Below are 23,252 nucleotides of genomic sequence, written 5' to 3'. Positions count from 1 at the left end.
TGCAATCTGTCTGTCCATTCCTATTAGGCAGAATAAAAATTGGTTCTGGGATTTCAATTGCAAGATAGGAATAAACTTCTTCTGCTACTGAATAGCATCTAACAGGTGGCACACCAAATGTGGTCAAGTGCCTTCTGGGGGTAGGCATCTAGGCAGCTTATGCTAGAGAGGGTTTGGAACCACAGGAAGAGGTGACCTCATTTTTTCTGTAATTTCCTTTTTCTTCAAAACAAGTGTAGGAAATCACACTTGCAGAATGACAAATAGTGCAAGACTAGGACTGCACAGTTGAACACTTAGAAGGCAGGACATGCACACAGTGGGATACAAAACTCGCCTGATCATGCATTAAGTTTATGATACAAACTTCATCACTGCAACTATATCTAAACTTCACCTCCCAGATAATAACACCTCATAAGGGGAACAGTAGATTATCCACCAAAAGTAAAATGTTAAATAACAACTGTATGGCTTTTTGCAAGACTTAAATACAGTTCAAAAAGCTTCAGAGCTCAAGACAAGAATAATTAGAAACATTCATGGCATGCATGAAGAGGAAAAACAGATTAGATTATCGTAATAATCTCTTTTGCCTATAAAATATATAAATCTGCCAGAAATGAAATAGTTCCTGTAAAACCATAATGTTCTCCAAAGGTTCTGCCTATAACATAAAATACCTTTAGTCTTTCTTCTCAACAAATGCAATCATAAATACATGATAAAGAAAAAAACTTCTGCTCCCATTTTGAGCTATAAAGCCTTGCAAATAAACAAAAAATTACACTTAAATTCATAGAGTGATTTCCTTAGAGTGGATGAAACAAGCATATCATTTTAAGCAAAGCAATTTTAATATTATTATATGAGGCTACTTGTATTAAACAGAACACTGTCCTGTCTTTGATACAGACATCAGCTAATGTGTACTTACTGGCACCAGTTTAAACAGGAGTAAGTCAGGAATTAGGCTACTACGGTATGCCATCTCCTTAAGCACTTCTCTGAGACAGCTGTAGTGGCAGTTTTTCAAATTATAGTTCTATTGCGTAGTGCATTTGAGCTACAATTCTGCAAATCGCCGTTAGTTTTGAAATACAGATGAGATTACACTAAGAGTCTGACAAAAGCCACTGGGATTCACAGTTAAGAATGCTGGAAGGTTCACTCACAGGAGAAAAGACAAGAGTTAGTGAACTGCGTTTCGCAATATGAATTTGCATTAAAGTGATTTAAACATGGAACATTTTATAGGGTTCGTTGGTTGTCTTTTAGTATTGAAACTTTACTAGGGTTATCAGCTGACCTGTGACCATGCTATTTAAAACCAACTGAATACTGATATAGGTGAAGACATACAGGAAACATACTAAAAATGCCTACATTTGTCTAATATGAACCTACTGTGTGATTTAGGTCATTTTAAAAATCACCCAAAGCAACTTACTATCTTGAGGGAAATGGTTATTCTTGTGCACAAAATAAATTAATTGGTCTGACTGCAATGAGAGGTAAGAGTGATACTATATCAGTGTGTTTTTAATGAGTATCATATACAGCGCAGATTTATAAATCGGAGCACAACTTCAGCTTCATGCTCTTCATTTTACTTACCATCAGTTCCTATTTCACTTTTAAGGTCAGTACAAGACTGCAAAAAACACAAGAAAAGACTGAGTATTGAAGAATACTTCTTAAATCATTAGTTGCTTGTCATTTTAATGGTGTTAGACTTTAGCAAATTTACGAGGCATAAACTAGTTAGCTTTACAACGTCCAAATATTGTTAGTCTTAGAAGACAGCTCATTTGATGCCTGTGCTCTCCACTCAATTTACAGACTGCCCCTATTTCCTTAGGCTGTAACTGCCTTGTTTGCAGTGTCTTGGTCAGGATACAAATACAGTGGGCTCTGCGATGAATTTGCTCTTGGGGGTGGTTGTGTACGAGTCAGTTTTTCAGAATTTCCTGGAGAATTCTCCCTCCACCTTGGACTCGCCTGCTCCTGAGACACTTCCCACACAGATGGGCATGGGGAGGTAAAATTCATGCTGGATCGTGAGAGGTAGTTCTCCTGAAGACCTTCTTCTTGGAGGCACCTGTTTGAAAGCACTTCTTTTTCTTTGGAGTTTCGCCATTTCATCCTTCGATTCTGAAACCAAATTTTCACCTGTTGGCAAGTTAATGAGAGTTTATGATCATTTTTTTCTTTAAACAATTTTGTCCCAACAATTTTTTTTCTTTCCATCCCCTTAGTTTCATGTTCCTTCCTTATTCATTGTTATAGTAGAGCCAGTGAAGCTGACTGATTGACATTTACCAATACTCTCCTTGACTTTCACCACCAAACAGGTGATTGTTTGGTTTAGATTGGAAAAAGGACAGCCCAGGGGCTAGGGATAGAGAAATTTCCTATAGCAAGATCCCTCTAGACAGAAAAGGATTCTCGGAGTAAATCAGCATTGTCATTAACAAAACTAAGTGATACTACTGGTGATGCAAAGCCTTCTATTTAAAAGAGACTCTAAGAACCATTGACAGTCCCATTCACAAGGATAGCTAAAAACAGCTTGGCCATATAGCTTCAAAATGTGTGTTATGACATTTGACACAGTAGCAAGGATTTAAAGACATTTTGTCTGCCTGACTACATTTTTCCAGGAGCTGCCTAGAATCCATTTGCTTTTGAGATAAAATTAATTTTTCAAAACCTTTGAGTTGCAAAGTTTGATCACGAGTGTTCAGAGGCATTTATGAAATGCTGGGAAAAGCTCAAGGAAATATACATCTAGGAACTGGTTTTACATACTGAGAAGAAATAAGGAGTGGGCAGGGAATCAGTCCAGCTATTCAGATTGTGTTCCATTTTCCCTTAAATATTTTCAATTCTTTCTAGTATTCAGACACTTGATGTGAAGACAAAGGGGCTGTGCCATTGCCTTACATGGCAAGTACTGTTCCTCCAGCACAACTGAAAAATTGAAGAAGTAAACTTCACAGCAACTTCTCTTCCTTTCATGAGGAAAAAAAAAAAACACTACAACAAAATAAAACAAAACAAATCCACAAAAAAACCTCCACAATGGTCTATCATTATTGTGAAATTATTTTCCTGTAGTGGTAGTTGTTATCTATGTGCCATTCCACATTCCACACACGCTCTTTTGAATATCAAGAACACTGAAGAAAAGCTCAAGGAGATAATTGTAATATCAGGAATTTGATTTCATATTGGGAAATTTTTAGGCAGCAGACTGGTGAGTGCAATTGCACATTTTCATTAAAACAGTTTATCCTGCACAGATTAACAGCTCTGTTCATCACACTGAGAAGCACCACATTCTGCTGCTTTTTTTGTTTTAGTTGCAGTGATTGCAATGGAGTCAGAGTCATTCAGGTTGCAAGGAACCACTACAGACCACAAGATCAGACCTCCTGTGCAAAAGGGAGCCAACTGTGAGGTTAGATCAGATTGTTGAGGGCCTTGTCAAGTTCTGAAAATCTCCAGGATAAAGATGATCAAACTCCCATCTCCACTCCCAGGCTTTTGTGCCCCCCAAACAGCTTCTATCACACATATCTTAAGCATTTTCACTCATGCTGCATGCAAAGAAATGAAATAGTACTCTTACTCTCTTTCAGCTGTACTCTAGAGATCTGCATCTATTCCAGCACCTTCAGAATCCCACACGCCAGAGGCTAGCATGTTCATTTTCTGCTGTTACATGCCCTCACAAACACTTTTTCCACTTTCTTTCAGGTTTCATGCTCTTCAAGCCAGGCACTTTTCCTTTGTTTTTACCTGCAGTTAGATCAGGCCCCTGAGATTCCAGATTGAGCTGCTGCCACTGAGCACTACCATTAACGTGCTCCTTCAGTTAGAAGAGCTCACTGGAGGTTTTAGACCCTCAGCTAAACTCTCAAATCTTGCAATTAGGCCAACTCAGACTCAGGTGAAAAATCCCACGAACTGTGAATTGGTAAATAAAGTGGGAGCATTTTAGAAGGTCACCCTGCAAAATTTTTCAGTCTGCAGTTTCTCTCAGCTCTGAGGATCTCTTTCCTTGTGCAGCCAAGTTTCTTTCTGTAGGGGTGGGGTGGTTGCCTGTCTCCTGGGGCAGAATGGTTCCAGAGCAAGTGCTGTCGATTGCATTGTCACTAGCTGTTCATCTGCAAGCGCAAAGGGTGCTCAGAGGAACACAGGAGGGCTCTGTGCTGTGGTGTTTTCTGCCTGGATCACTGCCTGTGAGGCAGTGGGATGGAGCACAGTTCCCTACCCCAAAGCTCCTGGGGGGCTCTGTCAGACAGCAAAACGGGTGCTGGAAATGAAATGCAGAGGTCATGTTTCTCCCACTTGGTGTGAAAATGGCGTGATCGACTTTTGAATGAATGTCTCCAGGAAATAAACTAGGAACCTGTTCAAGCATTCCTTGGTTAAAACTGCCATCGATTGACTGAGGTCTTTGCTCAGTGAAGAAGTGCAGGGTGCCCCTGTGCTGTTCAATTTTCCTCCTTCAAAGCCACTTTAAAGATTTTTACGCAAAAAGACAAAAGGTCACAGATGTTCTGCCGTTCCTTACCTGAGACTCCTTTAGACCCAGGTTAATGGCCAGTTTCTTCCTATCTGTTTTACTGATATACTTCTGCTTCTGAAACATTTTCTCCAAAGCTTTCCTCTGGTCTTCAGAAAAGACAGCTCTTCTTAATATGCCTCTCCGGGCTTTGGAGTTAGACTCCTGGCTCAGAAGAGGCAGGACACTTTCCTCTCCTAGTGGAAATGGATAAGAGTTACACATATCTAACACGTATCAGAAAAATATTAAGTGCTCTTCATTATAATACTAGCAGGCTACTGTCCCATTTTTGATTTGTTGGTGTTACAAGTGTGTCGTAATGCTTCAGTTGTGTTCATTAAGGACTAAATCCTCACTTGCATTTAGAGGTGTTGTCAGTGGTCAAAAGTCTCCCCTTGACATGGTAAAAAGTAAATCAGATGAGTTCATAGAGAAAAATTAACACAAGACCCATGCTACTGTAAAATTCAAATATAGTCAGGGAGAAACTTCTCCACTTTCCACATTATCATCACTGAGTGAACTGCAGTAAGTTTTCCTAGGAGTTTATTTTCTCCTTGTGAGAAGCGTAGCACCAGAGAAAAGTGGTCTGTAATACTGATTCAAAGAAACTAAATGAGCTTTCTTTAGTTTTGTTTACTAACGAAAAGCTTTCAGAGTGAACTATTTCTCAGAAAATCCCTGGCCATTCAATTACTCATTCTGGAAACCACAGCAATTTCTTTATTACAGGATTTGAGGAGTACTTGAACTTACTCCTTTCAGCCCAATTTCTAATCCTTTGACATCTCATAGCAAATCCTGGGAGGGCAGTTTTCAATGAATCCAATCCCATCCCCTTGATCTATGCTTAGAGGGAATCCTTCCCTGGAAAATGGCCTCAAAGATGGGGAAAAGAGCTGCAGTGGAGAACTGTTCGCATTGTCCCTTCACTGGCCTCACAAAGAGCACAGAAAATCCAAATCCAGATAAATCTCTCGCCTTCCTCACACCCAATTGAGCCTAAAGCCACAGTGCTTTCCCATGCTCCCTCTCCCCAGAAGGATGTGGTGCAAGGGCAGCAGTCCCTGGAGAGGCTTGGTACGCCTCCAGCACTGCTGGCTTCCCCAAACGTTCACCCAGGGAGCACGACCAGAGCCCGGCTGAACAGGGCCTGTCACCAAGTGCTGGACATGATAATTGCACAGGGAAGTTGCAAGGAGGCCAGGAAAGAGCTGCCCTTCGGAAACCTGTGCCACAGTTATATAGCCACCGGCACCTATGACCTTTCTGTGAGAGGGCAGCCATGAAGGTGGCTTTGGTTTGCACTGCAGGCAGATTAGACTCTACAGGTACAAGCTGTCCTCCTGTCCATGGTACCTTCCCAGGTACATGGCCCAAGATTGCTATCCCAGTTTGTAGTTACAGTAGCTGCAAAGGTGTGCTGCTGTTGGATGTCTGTCAAGGACCATTTTCATACTGAAGACAATGGCAAAATCCCCATGTCAAGCAGAATTTCTAAAAGACTGCTCATTCTTTCATGAAAAAGTCTATTCTAGCTAGCTATAGCTGGGGCAGGGGGGCAGTAAATACGTTTGTCCAATAGATTTAATGCTCTCAAAAATACTAATTAAATCCAGATGCAGCTTTCACAAACTGTTCCTTGGGGCTACACCACATTTCAGCTTCTATGTATTATACATATACACACACGGGTATGTGTATCTTTAAACACCCACAGAGAAACAAGCACACATACACTGTGGATGTTGTAGAACTGTGTATGTATAATGCTGAGAAACTGAAGTGTATACATGTATGTCTTGCAAAGTTGACTAAATACATTTGTGGTGCATAAGTGACTGGTTCGATATTACATACATACATTGTCCTGCATCGTGCCTCCAGCTGTGGCCAGTAGAGGAAGCATATTAGAAGCTCAGCAAGCACACAATGATCCTTCCCTAAAATACACTGCCACTGTCAAACGTAACTGATTTAGGGGCCGTTGCACTTGGCTAGACATGCCTTTCTTGAATTTTTCTACACGATAAGAACCCACCTTTATATTTGTCCCCAATAACAGCCTGTGGCAAAAACTAATTATTACAATTTAAAATGATACAATATAAGGAAGTCTAAATTTATATGGATGTATTTCAATTGTCAAAATTATATTTGAGATCAGATACAAAAATCATAACCTATTGGTTACTGTCCTGATATTTATGACAAAGTGAGACACAGTCAGGCTCCATCCAAACAACAAAGAAAAACTATTTCCAGAACAAAAGTCAAAATGCCATGATGGAGGTTTCTGCAAAGGGCAAGCTGAGTCCATATTTCTCTGAGGAGAGCACAGCCCCCTCATGACCCCCACCCCAAGCTCCCACCCTGCCCATGAAGCTGAGGGCAAATACTGGCCCTTCTTCCTCAAGCACATTTTCCTTCCTTTCTGCTTGAATTTGGTGAATTTAGGTACCTTCTTCCAGGTAGCCTCTAGGTAGTTGTGGATGAATCACCAGCCATTTTCAAGTTTACTGGAAGGTACAGTCTGACAGCAGAAGAACTGGTACCTCATCCCCACCGCAGAACAAGAGGTACCAACGAGGGAAGAGGCGGAACTGGCTGGTTCCTCCCTCCTGGGCTCCATTCCACAATGGAGTTGTCAGCCAAGGACAGCGGACGCCAGATTATGTGACCCCTTAAAATTTGTCTTGCCTGGCCGGTTGTTAACAGTCAATCAGCAAAGAAACAACCTCCTGACGGAGTCCCCAGGCACCAATTAATTCCCATACAGGCAGTATGTAGGGTACGGCTTAACACCTGTATTAAACTAACTTAATAGCGAAGAATCTACACACTCCAAAGCACAGTATGTGACTGATTTCAAAGGATTAACTAAACAAAATTTAATGATGAGCAGAATGAGCACAAGCAATAGCAAACAGCCACCTGGTCAAAAAATTTGAAACCTGTGTTTGGGATAACGAATACTCTCCCCTAATTGACTAGCCTAGATAATTTTTGTAAGAATACCCCATATTCCAAAATGCATTCTGTCTGCTCACAGTGAATTAACGGATTTTTCAGTATGGCAAGATAGGCAGTCATTCATATATTTCAACAGTTCCATCGAAATGAAATAAGTCAGTTTGCAGCCTGTCATTCTGAACATGCATCAAAAGGTTTCGTGTTCTGCTGATATAAATGTGAATCTGTTACCAACTACTTCCTATGTTGCTGGCTTGATTTTTGTTTTGCTTCAGGTTTTTTTTTTTTGAGTCTTTCCTTTGTAACCCAATATATAGTGATAAATGTCCTCTTAATCTGTGGAACAATCTTCATTTGCCTTCATGGCAGAGACCACCTTGAAGGAGCAAGTAAAAGCTTTAGTCATGGTTTCCATTTTTTCATTTGAATTCAATACATTCTAGTTAAATGGACAATTAATAGGTCACTTCCAAAATAGTAGTGTATCAGTCCTGGTTAATAAACAATCCCCACAGTTGATAATGGGCCTATGTATTCAGCAAGTCCCTGTATACACTCAGCTCATCCACTAAATCCCTTTTCAGGTAGACAGGGTTATATGGGAAGATGAGCTAGAATGAGTCTATAAAAGTCAGTTTCATTCACTGCTTTATTTTTCAGTCAAGTGCTTTAAATGGTGTCCAGAAAATCTCTTGGAATGTGAGACAGGAGAAAAGACTGGCACATAGAGTATTGCTTTATGGCCATACAAAAGGGCAACTGACCCTTGCCCAGGCCTTTTCAATGTGAAATGGTTCCTAAAGTTCATCTGCACAGTGAAAAATTGTGGTGAGGTCGCGTGTGGATGAGTAAAGTGAAAGTGGTGATTGGTCATGGTGCTGTCAGCCATTGTGGGAGAGCCGGGGCCACGTAAAACGCTCTGTGGGAAAGTGTCAGCCCCCTGAAGAGGTGCTCAGAAACTTGCAGCTCATTAAACTGCCAGCATTTGCTGCCTCACTTGTCAAGAATCATTCAACTTAGCAACTGCCCTTCTGAAACATTCATAAAATGCATGCACGTAGTCAGGAAGGGTTTGAATGTAACTGTGATTAAAAAAAAGTATATGTTAGAACACATATTAACTCAAATTTTCATTTAGATTTGACATGTGATTTGTGCTTTTTTTCTTTTTTGAAGGACGAGGAAACACTTCTGTTTGCATTCCTGAGCCATAAACACATCAAATCGTGAATATCCATTCTTGCATTATGGCATGCAAACTTCCCAATCAAGGTTAAATTTAGGTTTGGATTAAATTAAAGTGTGTTCCAGGTCTTAATCCTGAATGTATAATGTACACCAGTCAAAATTCTCTTCAATTTACGTCTTTAATTTTTTTACATTATAATTAATAAAGAAAAACAAATTAAACACATGCATGCATTTGGCTTCTACAAAAAGAAGGACTGTTTTACTTAAATAATGCTCAAGCTTCTAGAATCATAATTTATCCCTAACAGACATTAAAATGCAGCATCCATTTTAAGATCTTTCAGCTCTTTTTCTATTTGCCAATGTTTATTGAGACAGATTTTTAAAGGAGTTACTGATTTTAAAGAATCTTTTCTAGCAAACTGAAAACAAGGAGCTTTCCTAGGTTAGCTCTGTCTGGGTGTCTCAATGCCATTAGAAACCTCTCACAATTGCTCAGTGTACTTAAGTTTGATAAATCTTTGGAAACCCTCTGAATAGGATTGCTGTGATTTTACTAAGGAATTAGCTGCTGCCATTGCATCACCAATTAGTTTTCCAGAACACATTAAATCCTGCTGCTTTGGTTTACAGAATAACTCAAGCATTACTGATGAAGCATAAAAACTTACTTGGAAAAGCAGTGGGGGATGCAGGGTGCTGACAGGACCCACCGCAGCACGCCGAGTAGAATGGCGGGGCTCGGAGAAAAAAGTGTTTGGAAAGAGCTGCAAAGAAAGCAGAGATCTAATTGATTATCCATTGAGCTTAGGTGATATTCATAACAACAGTCCTTCGAAAAGTCAGTGTGTAAAGTCCTGCCCCACAGGTTTTTTTCCCTTTTTTTCAAGATGGTAATATTTTTAAGGCAAACACTGACAAACCAAGTAATTGCTCTTTAATTTAGCAAGGTTATTTTACATGTGTAGCTTCAATATAATATGCAAAACTGTCAACGTATCTATCATAAGAATGAAACTCTGCAGATTTGAAATTTACTTCTGTATTTTCTATAATTATGGGGCTTTTTCCTAAATATGGAGATTGACGACGTTGTTTAAATAATATATTGTTGAAATAACGAGTATAATGCATCTGAAAAAGTTACTTTAAATAACTCATGATATAAGCATGATATTCTAGAAAAACAGAATCTATTATAAAAGTGAATCCTGTCTCTTCCACTCATACTCCAATGCTGTTATCAGCACTCAGACGGATAAGGACTTCAAAAAATAACAAACCTTGATGAATAAATTATATTAAATGCAATGAGAGGAATCAGCTAAGCTCTACAGGCAAAAACTACAGGGCTTGATTCTGCTATGCTGATTGTACACTCATTCGTTCTGGGAAAGTGCTTTAAATTTAAAAAAAAAAAAAAAAAAAATCACTGGCTAAATAAGGTTCCGTTTAATAATTACAATAAAAAACTGTAAAATCATCCCACAGAATTAGGTTATATTTATTAAAATTTCTATAGAATTTTTTGAAGCAGTGAATTCTCTGTAATGTCTAAGAAGCGCTTCCAATTCTTACAAAAGTCTTCATTATCTCATAAACCCTTAATTTTTCTCTATAAAGCTTAAGGGCTTTCCCATTAATCTTAATTACCTTTTAATTTCTGCTCATACTTGTCAACTGTGAAACCTGGAATATTTTTTCTTTTGAAAATAGGTACATCATGTTTGCTAGAACTGTATGCTTGTAAAATGTCATCAGCATCAAAACACTTATGTCACTTTCCTATTTTGGTTTAGGTAGAAAATAAACGGCTCTATATCCAGTATTGTAGTTTGTCAAATCTCTAGATTAATTAAAAACAAAAAAAAAGGTAACCACACATTCCAATTAAAAAAAAAAAGAATAGAAAATCAATAATCAGGAAGAAAGATAAATAGATAAATGTATCTAAGCCATGTTGTTAACGTTGAAGTATTTTTCAAATGGAATTAAAAACAAAGATCACTCAAAATTAGGTTCCCAAGTATATTTTAAGGCATCATAATAAGTTTTCTGACAGTCAAATCTGCTGATCTTCCAAAAGAATAAACTATTGATTACTGTAGAAGCCTAAAACATTTTAAAAGTATTTACTTCTATTTTTTTTTTCTGAATTCATACAAGCTTGTGAAAACTTATCCAGCTGTCATTACGAGTTGATTAGCATTTTTACTGCTAGAGCTTTCCATGGACACTTTACTGTTTCTAATGAAATATATTCCAAGAGGAACTAACTGCCTATATATGAGGTGTACGCTTGCAAAATGTTTGCAAACGGGAATGATTTACATCAAGCATTAGTATTCTAAAGCCTGTTTTCCACATGAGACCATCAATTGTGGAACTGCATCCTAAGGAGCTTAAAACAGTCAAGAACATGCAGCCAAATATTACCTATTTTACATATCCAAGGGGCTTCAGTGCAACTGGTGGCGTAAGCTGGAAGGAGTTTGACTAACTGAAGAAGCACAGGAGATAGATGGAGAAGGTAAAGACCTGCCAGATCACCTCAGCCACCCTCCTGAACACAAGAACTTGTTCTTGACAGCATCTTCTATCTGCTGCAGGTCCCAAACTCCCAGGTGAAGAGCTTTTCCTCCCTTCCCTGCAACCACATTCCTCATGCCATTATCAAGTTTCATTTACAGTCAGGTAAAACTTTCCACCTTTAAAAACACAACTTGGTACACAGACAGTGCCACACTCAGTTTCTTTGCTTCCTTTTCACATAGCTCAAATACTCCTTGGCTGCTATAATGCCCTATCCTCATCAGTCATTGCTCCAGCACCTCATTCATGCCATTCAATTTTTGTCAGACATGTTGGCCTGTCCTTGATATTCCCTGTTATGGTTTCTTAACTCTCTCCAGTTCCTTGGTCTTTTTTTTGATAATGTGGTGCTCATAATGGTATGTGACACAGCCGGGATATATCTGGATAAACCAGAAATGAATAAGCTATTGCTTTGGATAGATACCATGCTCCTGCAAATAAAGGTAGAGGACTAGGAAAGGGCGGGTTTTCTCCATTCACTAAAACTCTCAACCAGCAAGCTTCAAGCATAAAGGTCAGGAGACAGATCAGGGCCAAAACTTCAGACATTTTGCTTAAGGAAGCTCCAAAAAAGCCACATATTTCCATGGATGTTGCTGGCAATGATTTAATGCACTAGCAGAGCACCGCGATGCAAACAAGATAGATCTTGGCACTAATTCTGCTCAAGTCAATAGAAATAATGCTGCTGGCTTTCTTGGGCATTTTACTTAATTCCCTCAACCAACTGCTGTCTTTTCTGCCTGCATGGCATGTATCACTTTCAGGTAGAACATTCGCTTAAGAAAAAAGATGCAGGTGATATCCTCATATAACTCTGACCCAAGGTGTTCCTGAGACCATTTCTCAAGACTGGTTTATTCTAGATCCTGTGAAATAAACAATGGCATTCTGTCTCCCTGAGCCTATAGCCAATGCATACGTCTGAGTTTATAAACTTCCCTAATGTGCTCCAACTACACTGATGCACAAGTGAATTCTACATTAAGTATCAAACCCCATCCCCAGGTCACATCTACTGAAGCTATTGCGCTCAAACTGACATGTAGCAGTCACCCAGAGTTTAATCAGTAAAAAAATCTGGCATAATACAGGGATATTCAACTCTACCTTGGGAGCTCCACGTAGAGAAAAATGTTAATGCTTCAACCTAACACATCCAAGTATATTTTTTTATCTTTGATAGAAACAACAGAGAATATTCATCACATTAAATGTCTTCCACTGTCTGTGTGAAACTTCACCAACACAATGTGAATTGCTCACAGAAAAATTATATATTTAATGCATATGTATTTCAGAATTATATTGTGATTGTATCTGTATCACGACACCTATCAGTGCTGGGGACATTACACAGAAAGCATTGCCTATGCTTTTATTTTCTGTACATATGTATCACAGCCACTCTACCAATATTCCTCGGTCAAGCAATCTGAAGCAAACATTGTTTGCCCTTGACACAAGACTGAAAATTGCCAAAAAGTCAGAATATTAGTTCTGTATTTATTGGGCAGAATGAAGTACGTGATAACCAAAAGGTAGCTGTTCCTTCCAGCCATGTGGAATACACATTAATCAAGGGCCAAATCCCAATAATCCTTAACAAGATACTTAATTCTTTTTCTGTTTTGAATTACAATTTCATAAAAATAGAGACAGTATGGAACTAAGCATTGCACAAGAGTCAGATTTCATGGGTTTAGCTTCAGAGATGCATGAAAACTAAATATCAGATTATGGTATAAATGCCTTTTGGCACTCCAAAAACTGTACTATATTCTTTAAAATAAAATTTATTGCATGATAAACATAAAAGGATGAAATATCTAAAATTAATTTTTTTTTTCACAAAAATGCATTCTTTTGACACTGTTGCTGCATGCAAAATTTTAGTAATAATCTCATTTAAATTCAGCTTTGTTAGTAAAAAGCATTTTACAGACAATAAAATGATACTAAATATGCAAATGGCCCTCAAACTCACCTAGCGCTAAAACTCAGAGATTAGTTCAGATACTGATATTTTAAAATACACTGCCAATTCTGAAGATATTCTAAACTCAAAAGCCCTCCCATACTAAAAAGTCACGCTGACAGTGAGACGAGAAGTTTTCCTTCCAACTATCCACCATTTTGAGAGTAAAGTTCCTCAGAACAATTCAGTTCAAATAGATATGTAATTTTAAAATGGCTTATTATTAAAGACACTGTTTGCTTTCCCTAGCCTTAGTATTGTGAAATGGCTCAGGAAATACTGTAGGCCGTTAGCCAGCAGGAAAGGGAGAAAGGTTGAAGGAAAGATGACTATTGAGGAAAAGTGAACTGATGATAAACTTCTAGTATTACCCACACAGGCCTCCATCACTGCACTGCACAAGGAACAGTAAGTACAGGGACAGGCCTCATGCTGCATGAACACTTTAATTCTCCTAGTATTGCTAAGTCCACATGAACTGCTTTCCACAGTGATGGCCAGGCTCCAGCCCTGGTTGGCAAATTAAAAATATTATCAGGAAAATCACCCCATTTCATCTGAGAACCTTGGAATGGTTTGTGCCCATGAAGTGGGCACAAGTAAACTGCAACACTCTACTTACATCCAGTCTTGGCAACGATTAAAGCAGGTTTTTGCAAGGCTGCAGGAAAGTTTCATGTCCTGAAAAGCTCACTGCAAATAGATCAGCAGCAGTTCTGCCAGTTAGTGGTCCAGCTGAGCCACATGGCACCATTTCTGCTCCTGAATCGCAAGCCCTGGGCCTCACAATGATCCACGGATCCGCCCCCAGCAGTATTCAGACTGCAATGTTCCAGCAGCAGCTGTGTACCCCCAAAGCACTTCAGCCAGCTGAAGGGGAGTTCCTGGCCATGAGAAGGAAGCAACAGCCGCTGCCATATGCCACCAAAGGCAGTCACCACCACATGGACCACGCAAAACCTACTGCAAAAGCCTGTGGCACAGCATCCCTCAGAGCTGGCTCTCCTGCACTCCCGAAGTCACTGTCCATTCGTTTCCCATTCATTCCCGTAAAACACGACTGCGTGAATGCTCAAAGGAAGCCAAGCTGAAAGGGCAGACCAGAGCAGCATATGCAGAACAGTTTTAAAATATTGGCAAATGTTCATAGAAAGGGTTTTGAAGTTCTAAATATATCTTTAAATCCTACACAAAAGGTGAACACAAGAAGTGGGCTTGCATTTTTACATTGGGTCTCGGTGGGGCTTTCAAAAATTAGCAGAGAGTTACACCAAAAAGAGCCTGAAATAGCTAACAGCATGATCATCATTTTCTTACATCTCTAGCAATGTAGGGGCTGACAGTCACACTGTGGATTATCTGAGATTACATGAATCAGTGTCAATCTTCAGAGGCATCACTCACATGTCTTATTACTAGGGCATGATTTGCTGTACACATATTGTTGTTTTTTCTCCATCTGGGGAAATATAAGTGCCTTAGGTTGGTGACAATGCATGGCCAGATTTCACCTCTGTGACAACCCAAAGCAACAAACAAACACCACATCATTTTCCAAAGACAGCATGGGTCTCCTGGTGTCAGCAGCAAAGGTGGTTTCCACCGTGTCCATGTCTTGTACGCAGTCTTGTTGAGAAAATGAGTTATGTGGAAAGCTGTGGATTTACCAGCTTTGTCTCTGGTTTTGTCCTTCTGAAGGAGATGTCCATTCGCTAGTGTGTCCCTTCACTTCCTGCTTACCAGTTCTTGTCAAAATGGACATTACTGTCACTTCTCTGTCTAAAAGTATCTTGTCTGGGCCTCCTGTACAATCAATGAGAAGATATAAGTAGTTCTATATAGTGATTCAGCACCTTAAAATAAGCATCTAAGAAGATAAGTTGTATCATCTTCTGAAGGCGTCTCTCTGTATTGAATACAAATTAGAGAAGGTATTTAGACAACTAGATTAGACAAGATACCTCTTTTTTATTAAACAGCCAAACTACTATGACATTCTTCTTATCCTTCATAGGTAATGTCAAAGGAATACAATCCTCTGTACCGACATAAAGACCCTGTAATACATTATGAAATTCAGCCATAAGGGCACTAAAGTTATTTTATTTTATTTTAAATATATTACAATTTGTGTAGAAGTAATTTCCTCAAGCAAGGCAAAATTAGGGTCATATGCTACAAAAGGACAATTCACTGTTTTTTCATTGTTGCAGCCCTAATTCAAAATCTTACCATAGGCAAAAAGCACAGTTTATTGTGGTGGTTTGCACTCATTAGCTAAGATTTCCTGCCTGGATCAATCTTCATTTGCTGCAGTATTGCCAGCTCCAACCAGACAAAAGTCTCAAATTCAGCTAAACGTTGTTAGAATGATAAAATAACAAATGGTGGATTCTTAATTTTTTTTTTTTTTTTTGGTAACAAATGAGGTTTTAGTATTTTAAAATTTATACACGGAAATACTTTTTCAAGTTGAACTCTGAGATATTCTCATAGTCACAAAATGACAGGGATGGAAACTATAACACCACCAAGTAGCCCAAGATTCATGCAGAAGAGGTAAAATCCCCAACATACATATAAAACACCTCAACAGAATTATGTGGTATAACCTCAGAAAAAGGCAGCCTCCTAAGGGAAATTTTCACGTGCTTTTCAACACAAAGCAAAGGCCACTTATCCTCCAACATGATGACTCACCTCAAAGAAACATAGTCCAAGTTACTGAAAACATTTAGGTGCCTAACTTTGTAAGGATCAAGGTCTACATATCTGACATTAGAAACAGCCTCCTACTACCTCATGTATCTGCACTGGTTTCATTTTGAAAAAAAAAAAAAACTCTCTCAATTCCACTATGGGTCACGACTGACCACAAAAAATTAGAGTTATTTTACTAGAGTTACTTAGAAAAATTAGAGTTATTTTACAGAGCTGCATTATACAAGAATCCATAACAACTTCAGTGGACAGAAAACATGCCTCCCAAAATCCAGGGGAATTTGTTAATGCAAAAGAAATCACAGTGCAATGAAACCTGAAACCTGCACTTGGGCAGAGAACTTGCCCGATGAGATTAATCCTCATCACATTCATGTCTCTTCTAAAAACATGAAGATTATACTACAAGATTTCAGAAGATCAGCTCACTCTGCAATACAAAATACATTTTACGTAAGTGAATTCACTACTGAAGCCATGATCGATTCCATGTTTCCCTTTCGCGAACTTCTACAAAGCCCCTCCACTGCTCTTCCTAGTGCAGCTTTGAGATCTTCTGGCAGTGCTTAAACTTTACTGAGGACCAAATTTGGGATGCCTTTCCTTTCTCAGGGCACAGCAAGAGCTGCTCACATGCTGGCTGAGCCCGGCCTGCCGGGCTGGCTCAGGGTCGAGCTGTAGCTGGCACCAGTCTGGCTCTTGCAGCCTTACAGTGAGAACTGAGATTTGTCCTTTACAAGCCATTTTGTGGCTGCTCTTTTAAGGCATGCTGGGCACCCCAAAATGATTCTATTAAATGGCTCACAAAGTTAGCTGGAAGCAGGAAAAGATGCTGCATGCTGTGATTTCTGATACTTACACGAACTTCTCTGTCTCCAAAGATAAACTGCTAAAACAACAAAGGTGTCTCAGTGCTCCTGGTAATCAAGGCATAATAAAAGATGCCAAATAGATCTCCCCACCCTATAGAAGCTTTATATCCCCAGAAAATACCAACAAAACAGGAAAATCCCAAGACTTCTTAGTCAGCTTGTTGCCTGAGTTAGAGTAGCACTTTCCAGAGGGTAGTGCAAGCCTAGAGGGAGCTGAGATACAACACTCAGTTCTTTCCTGCCTTTTTTTTACTGAAAGTTAGTGTTACATGTCACTTGAGGACACACTCTGCTTGCCAGTTGGTTTGAAATCAATAATAAATATGCATTTATTCACTAAGAGGTGGTCCAAAATGAAGGGAAGAGAATCACTTCAGTAATTTAAGTATCTCCTGGTTGTCATAAAGAAACACAAGAGTTTTTACTAAAAAGGGACAATAAGGTATATTGATTAAAATAACAGTGTTGCAAATAGAACTGCTGTCCTTACCTCAAGGGGAAAAAACTGACACTGGTCCAAAGAGAGCCTGCAGAGGAAGGCTTGGTTTTATGTCTCTTCAATGCTACTGTTTTTCTGTATTACCTTACACAAGTCACTTCATTTCTTTTTCTCTTCAGCTCCTACTCTACACACTAGAAATGCCTCCTGTCGCACTGGTACATTGTGATGATAAATGCATTAAAATGCAAAGTGTTCAAATGTTGCAGAAAGAAAAGCTACATCTGTATCACAGAATGGATGTTTATTATTTATAAGTCAAAATTATGTTTATGGTATACTTGTTTTAATTGCTTCGTGTTATTTTTACTATATTCTGCTCTGTTGTATGCTGAAGCTTTAGGCAAAAATCCCGTAAGCTAAACTTTTCAGCAAGTTTTGCAAAGGAAGTATCTCATTATTTATTTGCTTCATTGCACTTTTCAGTTTCCTTTCTCTGTTAATCTATCGAAATGCCAAGATTAAAGCTGAAAGCCAGATTCTTGCCACATACCATTAATGACCGTATCCAGGCTGTAAAGCACTTAGTGTCATCCTCCTCCAGGGCAAATTACTTGAAAAGAGCAGAGATTTTCAGAAAATAATTTCAGGTACCAGGGTAACTTTGCATTTCTCAAGGAGGTCGCTCTGATCTGGTGTCAGCCAAAACTTCTGGAAACCAAGTCACGAGGAAAGATACGGAGTGGGCCTCTTTAAAGAACCTGTGCTACAGCAGACTGCATCTCAGCATCCTCCAGATAATTTTCCAATGTCAGAAAACACTGAGGAAAACTGTCATGTCTTCTAATTTATCCAGATGATGATAGGGCTGGCATACAAGGAGAAGGACCAAATCCCATATTTGCAAGCAGACATTGAGGACTTCTTCCACACTTAAGAGTCTATTAGTTTGCTCAATTCCCTGACACTTTAAGAAGCAGTGCAAGTCAGCTGCATAGCTGTAACATGATTCACTGCGAAATGCTGCTTTACAACAGCCCATTTTTAACAGTTTTTTAACCAGGAAGAACAGAGTCTGGGCATCCAGCGTTTAAAACGCAGAACCAGATTCTGTACTGCTTTACCTAGTCAGGGCTAAGCATACATATTATATGCAAAGTTCTCACACAGCCGTACAGAATTACGCGTTTATTTTATCAAGGTAAAAGGTCTCAAAAGAGAAGAATCAGTACACAGGTTGGAAGAAATCCAGTTCAGCTAAACTGAAACACAGGGCTCATCCTGTCTGCTCAAGCTGGTGAGCCCAGCTCAGTGTTTCATCGCCTGTGCTTGGGCTCCAGAGCAAGATGCCAGAAAGCCTGTGGGAATCCCAGGCTGGTATTAACTGGTATATCATTGCAGAAGGCAAGTGAGTTTATCATCTAGCAGTAATGCTCCTTTTGCTTTTCCTTCTTAGATTTTACGTAATATGCTGCTTGTTCATGCAGTTCTACCCTGAAGTCAAAATAAACTACACTAATTTTAAAAACCTATGATTTGATCACATTTAATTTTAAAAAAATCAATGTAACAATGGAAAGTGATTATTTTAATCTTATATTTTTTTCAAGCCCACTCATTAGATGATGTATCTTAGGGTGTGATAATTTGAGAGTACTTTTTCAAGTTTTCATTTAGGATAAATTTGAAGGAGAACTCAAAATATGTGTGCAGATAAGCACTTCAAATGGTCACAATAAATCCTTTGAAACCTGTAAATTAGAGGAATGAAAACTTGCTGATAAAACTTTGCTGCCGAGGACTTACAAAGGGAAAAGCTTCCAAGACCAGATGCCACAGATCAAGAGTACAACGTCACTCGATCTTCTCTGCAGCCATAGGTAAGAGTTTTACACTTTACAGAAAGAATACAGGATTTTCATACCTCACCAGAATCAGGGACAACATGAGCAACACAGATTAGTGATTCCAAAATATCCTATATTTTTCCATTATCTTTTCTACAAGGATTTTTTTTTTTAATTTTAGAAATCGTGGATCATGCCAAGCTAGTTTGTGAGAGCACTTTTAGTCCCTGCATGATCTATAAAGCACTTGCTAGTTCAGAAAAACTAAAACAAATCATTTTACTTTATCATGTTCAGTAGTCTTTCTTAAAAACTTAGACCAAGATTTTCCAAAATGCCATGCGATTCACAGGGTCCAAATAGGAAAGAGTTTATTCCTCCAAAAACTCACAAAAATCAGTAAATTAAAAACAAAATAAAACAAAAACAAAACCCTACTTAGCACAAATTCCTTAGTTCAATCACCTTCATTAGTCCCTAGAGGCTAAAATTCTTATTCTGACGAAACACTCTTTTGCCCCATCACTGCATGAAGAAGAAACATAACGCACAGCCTGACCACCCCAGCCTTACTCACAAATGCAAGTGTCCAGCCAGAACAGTTCCCCCAGCCCACACTCCAGAGAAGAGACTCCTCAGAAACCACAAAATCTGTCTCAGCAGGACAGCTCCAATCTAATTTACATTTTTATGAAAGTTCGGATACCTAAAAGTCCTCATCACTTTAAGTCCTGTAAGTCACACCAGAATCAACAGATCCCTGTTAGAAAATATGTATCTTTGCTGCCCATCTACATTTGCAGGAGACTTTTTTTTCTGAGTGCAAAATGCATGAAGAAACCTAGTATTTCTCACTGCTCAAATGTAAGACCCTAGTGCTTTTGTCCAAAGCTCTTTCTGAAATCTCTTGGAGATGTGGGATTAGAAGAAATACAGGATTGGACTCCAAAACCACTAGGCAGGCCTGCAACACTTTGCTAAGTTCACGAGTACCACTGTAGGCCAATCAAATACAGAACGAATCCTGTAAGCAAGCATTTGAAAAATTCAGCACTCAGGAACTTCTGTAATACTTAGAAAAAGTTGACCTATCATGGTGAGTGCTGGGGCATTCTGCTATCTCCCATTTTACACGTGCTCTGTACACAGAAACGTAGCATTTTCCTTGAAGTTTTTGCTGGCGGCAGGAGGGTGGTGGAGGGTGGGTGTGAAAATATGCACCTAACTCCAGAAATATGATATTTGTCGCATTTCCTGGCCTGGCCTGTAGTTAGTTAAAACAAACATATTTAACTAACCAATACACTTAAGATAATCCTTACAGCAGCTGAGATCTGGACCATTCAGAGATGTTAATGTACACTACTTTGACTCCCTCCTGCCCATCTTTAAAGTACATCATGCTAAAGGATCAAAAAAACTGTTTTGGATTTTGCAGAACAGTTTGCAGGATTTAACTGAAGTAAAATTATGCTTGTAAAGAACTGTTATTAATTCCAGTTCTAAACCGAGCCTTTTGGTTTCATAACTTAAAGCCTTACTTCAATAAATATGATTGTTTGTCTGATTTTCATTTTAAGTACATTTTAAATGGCAAGATCATATATAAATATTCTGAAGACAGCACACATGGCTGAAATAATTTGATATATTACAACAGAAAGGCAAAATGCAATATGCATGGTGAGTCTAATAGCGAATTTTATCACTTACCTTTGAATTCAACTCCAAAATCTTCAGTGAAAGACAATGTGCACATTCCTGAAAATGCTTTAAAACGCTATTCACATCCAGACAAAATACATTTATATGAAAATCGGCTTATTGAATAAACGAAACCTGTTCTGTGGAACTATTTGTTTCCAGCTGCTCCAGCTCACCGGGGCCCGTCGGGGGCCGCGGAACTAGTCAAACCGGCATCGGGGACACATCTCCCGCCACCCGGGCTCTAACACCGGACTGCAAGGCTAATTACATTCCTTTTACAGTGCTTTAAAGCTCTTTTGCCCTTGCTGTCCCCCAGGGACCGGGCACCTTGGGAGGGGGCTGCTGCCACCGCTACAGAGGGGAACGCGACCGCTCGTCTTTCTCCCAAAACTCGGCATTCCGGACCCTCCCGGAGCGCCTGTCGGCGGTAACGCTCTTTCACCATTCCTCCAGGCTGGGAAGAACTAGCAGAGCCGACAGAACCGCGATTCGGGGCAGTGAAGGCGCTCCTGGCTGCCGGCACAAGGCTCGACCGCGCTCACTGCACCCACAGGTGCGCCGGCCCGCGCCGTTTGAAGCCACCGTCCGGCTGACCTCACACCCGGCCCCTTGCCCGCTCCTCGGGCTCCCGAATCCAGCGGCAGGGCCAGACCCTCCGCCGGGACACAGCGTCCCGCCGCCTTCTCCGGGCTCGTCGGAGCGGCCGGCAGGAGGGGTGCGGCCGCGTCTGTCCGTGCCGCCGTGCGGAGGCCCGGGGCCGAGCCCTCGCGAAGCCCCTTCTGCCCCGTCCCCCCGCGGCAGGACGCGGGACGGGGCCGGCGCTCACCTGTGGCTGCCGGCGGGAAGACGCCGCCTCTCTCCGCCGCCGGAGCCCGCGCTGGCAGGCGGCCGCCGTCCGCCGCTGAGGGGTTAAGCACTTGAAAAGCCCATCTTGTCGGGTAGGGACCCCCTGAAGGGTTGATTTGTTCCGCTGCAGGGCACAGCTTGAGTGGGACGGGGCTGGCGGGGAGGGGACGGAGCTGGGCAGGGCTCGGCGGCGCCCCGGCCCGCAGCAAGTTCTCGATAAGGAAACTTTTGCCCAGGTTGCCGAAGCCCGGCGCGGCCGGCAAGTTGAGGAGAGCCGAGGAGCCCACCAGGTCCCAGTACAGGGCGCTGGGCAGCATAGCGAGGGTTTTCACCCCTCCTCGTCCTGCCCGGCCCGGCCCAGCCCAGCCCGGCCGCCGCGGCCCCTCACTGGGCTGGGACGGGGCGCCGGGCTATGGGGCCGGGCGGGCTTGCGGGGCGCCTCCCCGAGGGCTGAGGGGAACGGAGCGCAAAGCTCGGCGGGGCGCTCCGTGGAGATGCGGCGCGCCTCTTCGGCGGGCTGGAAGGTGTGTCCAAGTGCATTCATTATGTCAGCCGGGGACGGGGAGTGATGGACGCGGCCAACAATACCGCCTTGCCCAGCAACCCCCCGGGGGAAGGGGGGCAGGGCGGGGAGCCGAGCGGTCCTGGCGCGGGGGCGCTAGTCCTGCTTTGCCCGCCCGACCCCCCGGGCCCGCCGCCATGTCGGGAGGCCGGGGCGCCCCCTCAGGGGGTGACATGGCGGCGGGCGCGCTTCTCCCGCCGCGGGGCTGCACCTGTGCGGGCGGGGAAGGGAAAGGCCTCCGGCCCGGCGGGGACGTGGCTCCGGTGCTGGCCGCGACGAGATCATGTCGACCTAATGATCCCATGAGGTAATGGGAAGATAGTCATTAGCTCACTCCCTCTGGGCATTTTTATCTGGCCTTTTTTTTTTTTCTCTAGTTACCCCCGAACCCGCTGGATTTTCAACATTTGCCTCAATAAATCTAATTAAGATCAGCATGGCACTGTTAATCATGTTCTCCTCGAGAGGTGGGACCACACTTTCTGTGGGCATAAACATCTTTTCACAGCAGTGGCTCCGTCCGTTTCTACTTTCTTGTGTGTATTCTTATTTGTTTTCTTACAAACTGTGTAATATGGCAAAGATGTTCCGATTCAAACGCACATGCAAAAAGTTAAAATTGGATGCCATTCCCAAAGACCTGAAAGCATCTCCCCGTTCTGTAGAGAAAACCTTTTATTTTAAGGCAGCTGTTCACCAGTCTTATCTCAGGAATATTCTGTGCAAAATCCTCAGGAGCAGATGTGTCCCTTATTTTTGTGTTGCAATAGGAGCATAACCCCTTGGAAATCAGGGCAGTTCATAGGTAAAACCGATTATCCATGTCCTCAGACAGCAAATGTTAGGAAATGTAACTACTCCTACATTTGTACAGTCCTAATATTACATTTGGCCCTTAGAAGGCAACCATGAGGCCAGTGTGGCCCCTGGTGAAAACGAGTTTGA

At 41.2% G+C, this 23,252-nt stretch overlaps 1 protein-coding gene across 1 annotated transcript; it reads right to left on the bottom strand.

Annotated features, from left to right (window-relative positions):
- Positions 1-1,521: 1,521 nt before the first annotated feature.
- On the bottom strand, positions 1,522-22,419 carry DBX2 (developing brain homeobox 2). The gene is made up of 4 exons (XM_065847538.2): positions 21,726-22,419; positions 9,412-9,507; positions 4,583-4,770; positions 1,522-2,172 (listed from the first exon to the last, which is right to left on the bottom strand). Exons 1-4 carry the CDS (start codon positions 22,060-22,062, stop codon positions 1,858-1,860), a joined length of 936 nt encoding a protein of 311 aa, XP_065703610.1. The 5' UTR covers positions 22,063-22,419; the 3' UTR covers positions 1,522-1,857.
- Positions 22,420-23,252: the final 833 nt, after the last annotated feature.

The sequence above is a fragment of the Patagioenas fasciata genome, chromosome 1 (genome assembly GCF_037038585.1).
Source record: "Patagioenas fasciata isolate bPatFas1 chromosome 1, bPatFas1.hap1, whole genome shotgun sequence".
Classification (NCBI taxonomy): domain Eukaryota; kingdom Metazoa; phylum Chordata; class Aves; order Columbiformes; family Columbidae; genus Patagioenas; species Patagioenas fasciata.
The sequence above is the reverse complement of the archived record's forward strand: the minus strand, read 5'-3'. Positions and strand labels throughout refer to the sequence as shown.

What these genes read in the sequence shown, in the direction of transcription:
- DBX2 (XM_065847538.2), bottom strand. Translation starts at nt 22,062, where the DNA reads ATGCTGCCCAGCGCCCTGTACTGGGACCTGGTGGGCTCCTCGGCTCTC. An exon ending in CTTCCCGCCGGCAGCCACAG is followed by an intron (nt 9,508 to 21,725) that starts GTGAGCGCCGGC and finishes CTTTCTTTGCAG; the next exon opens with CTCTTTCCAAACACTTTTTT. An exon ending in ATCCCCCACTGCTTTTCCAA is followed by an intron (nt 4,771 to 9,411) that starts GTAAGTTTTTAT and finishes CATTTCCACTAG; the next exon opens with GAGAGGAAAGTGTCCTGCCT.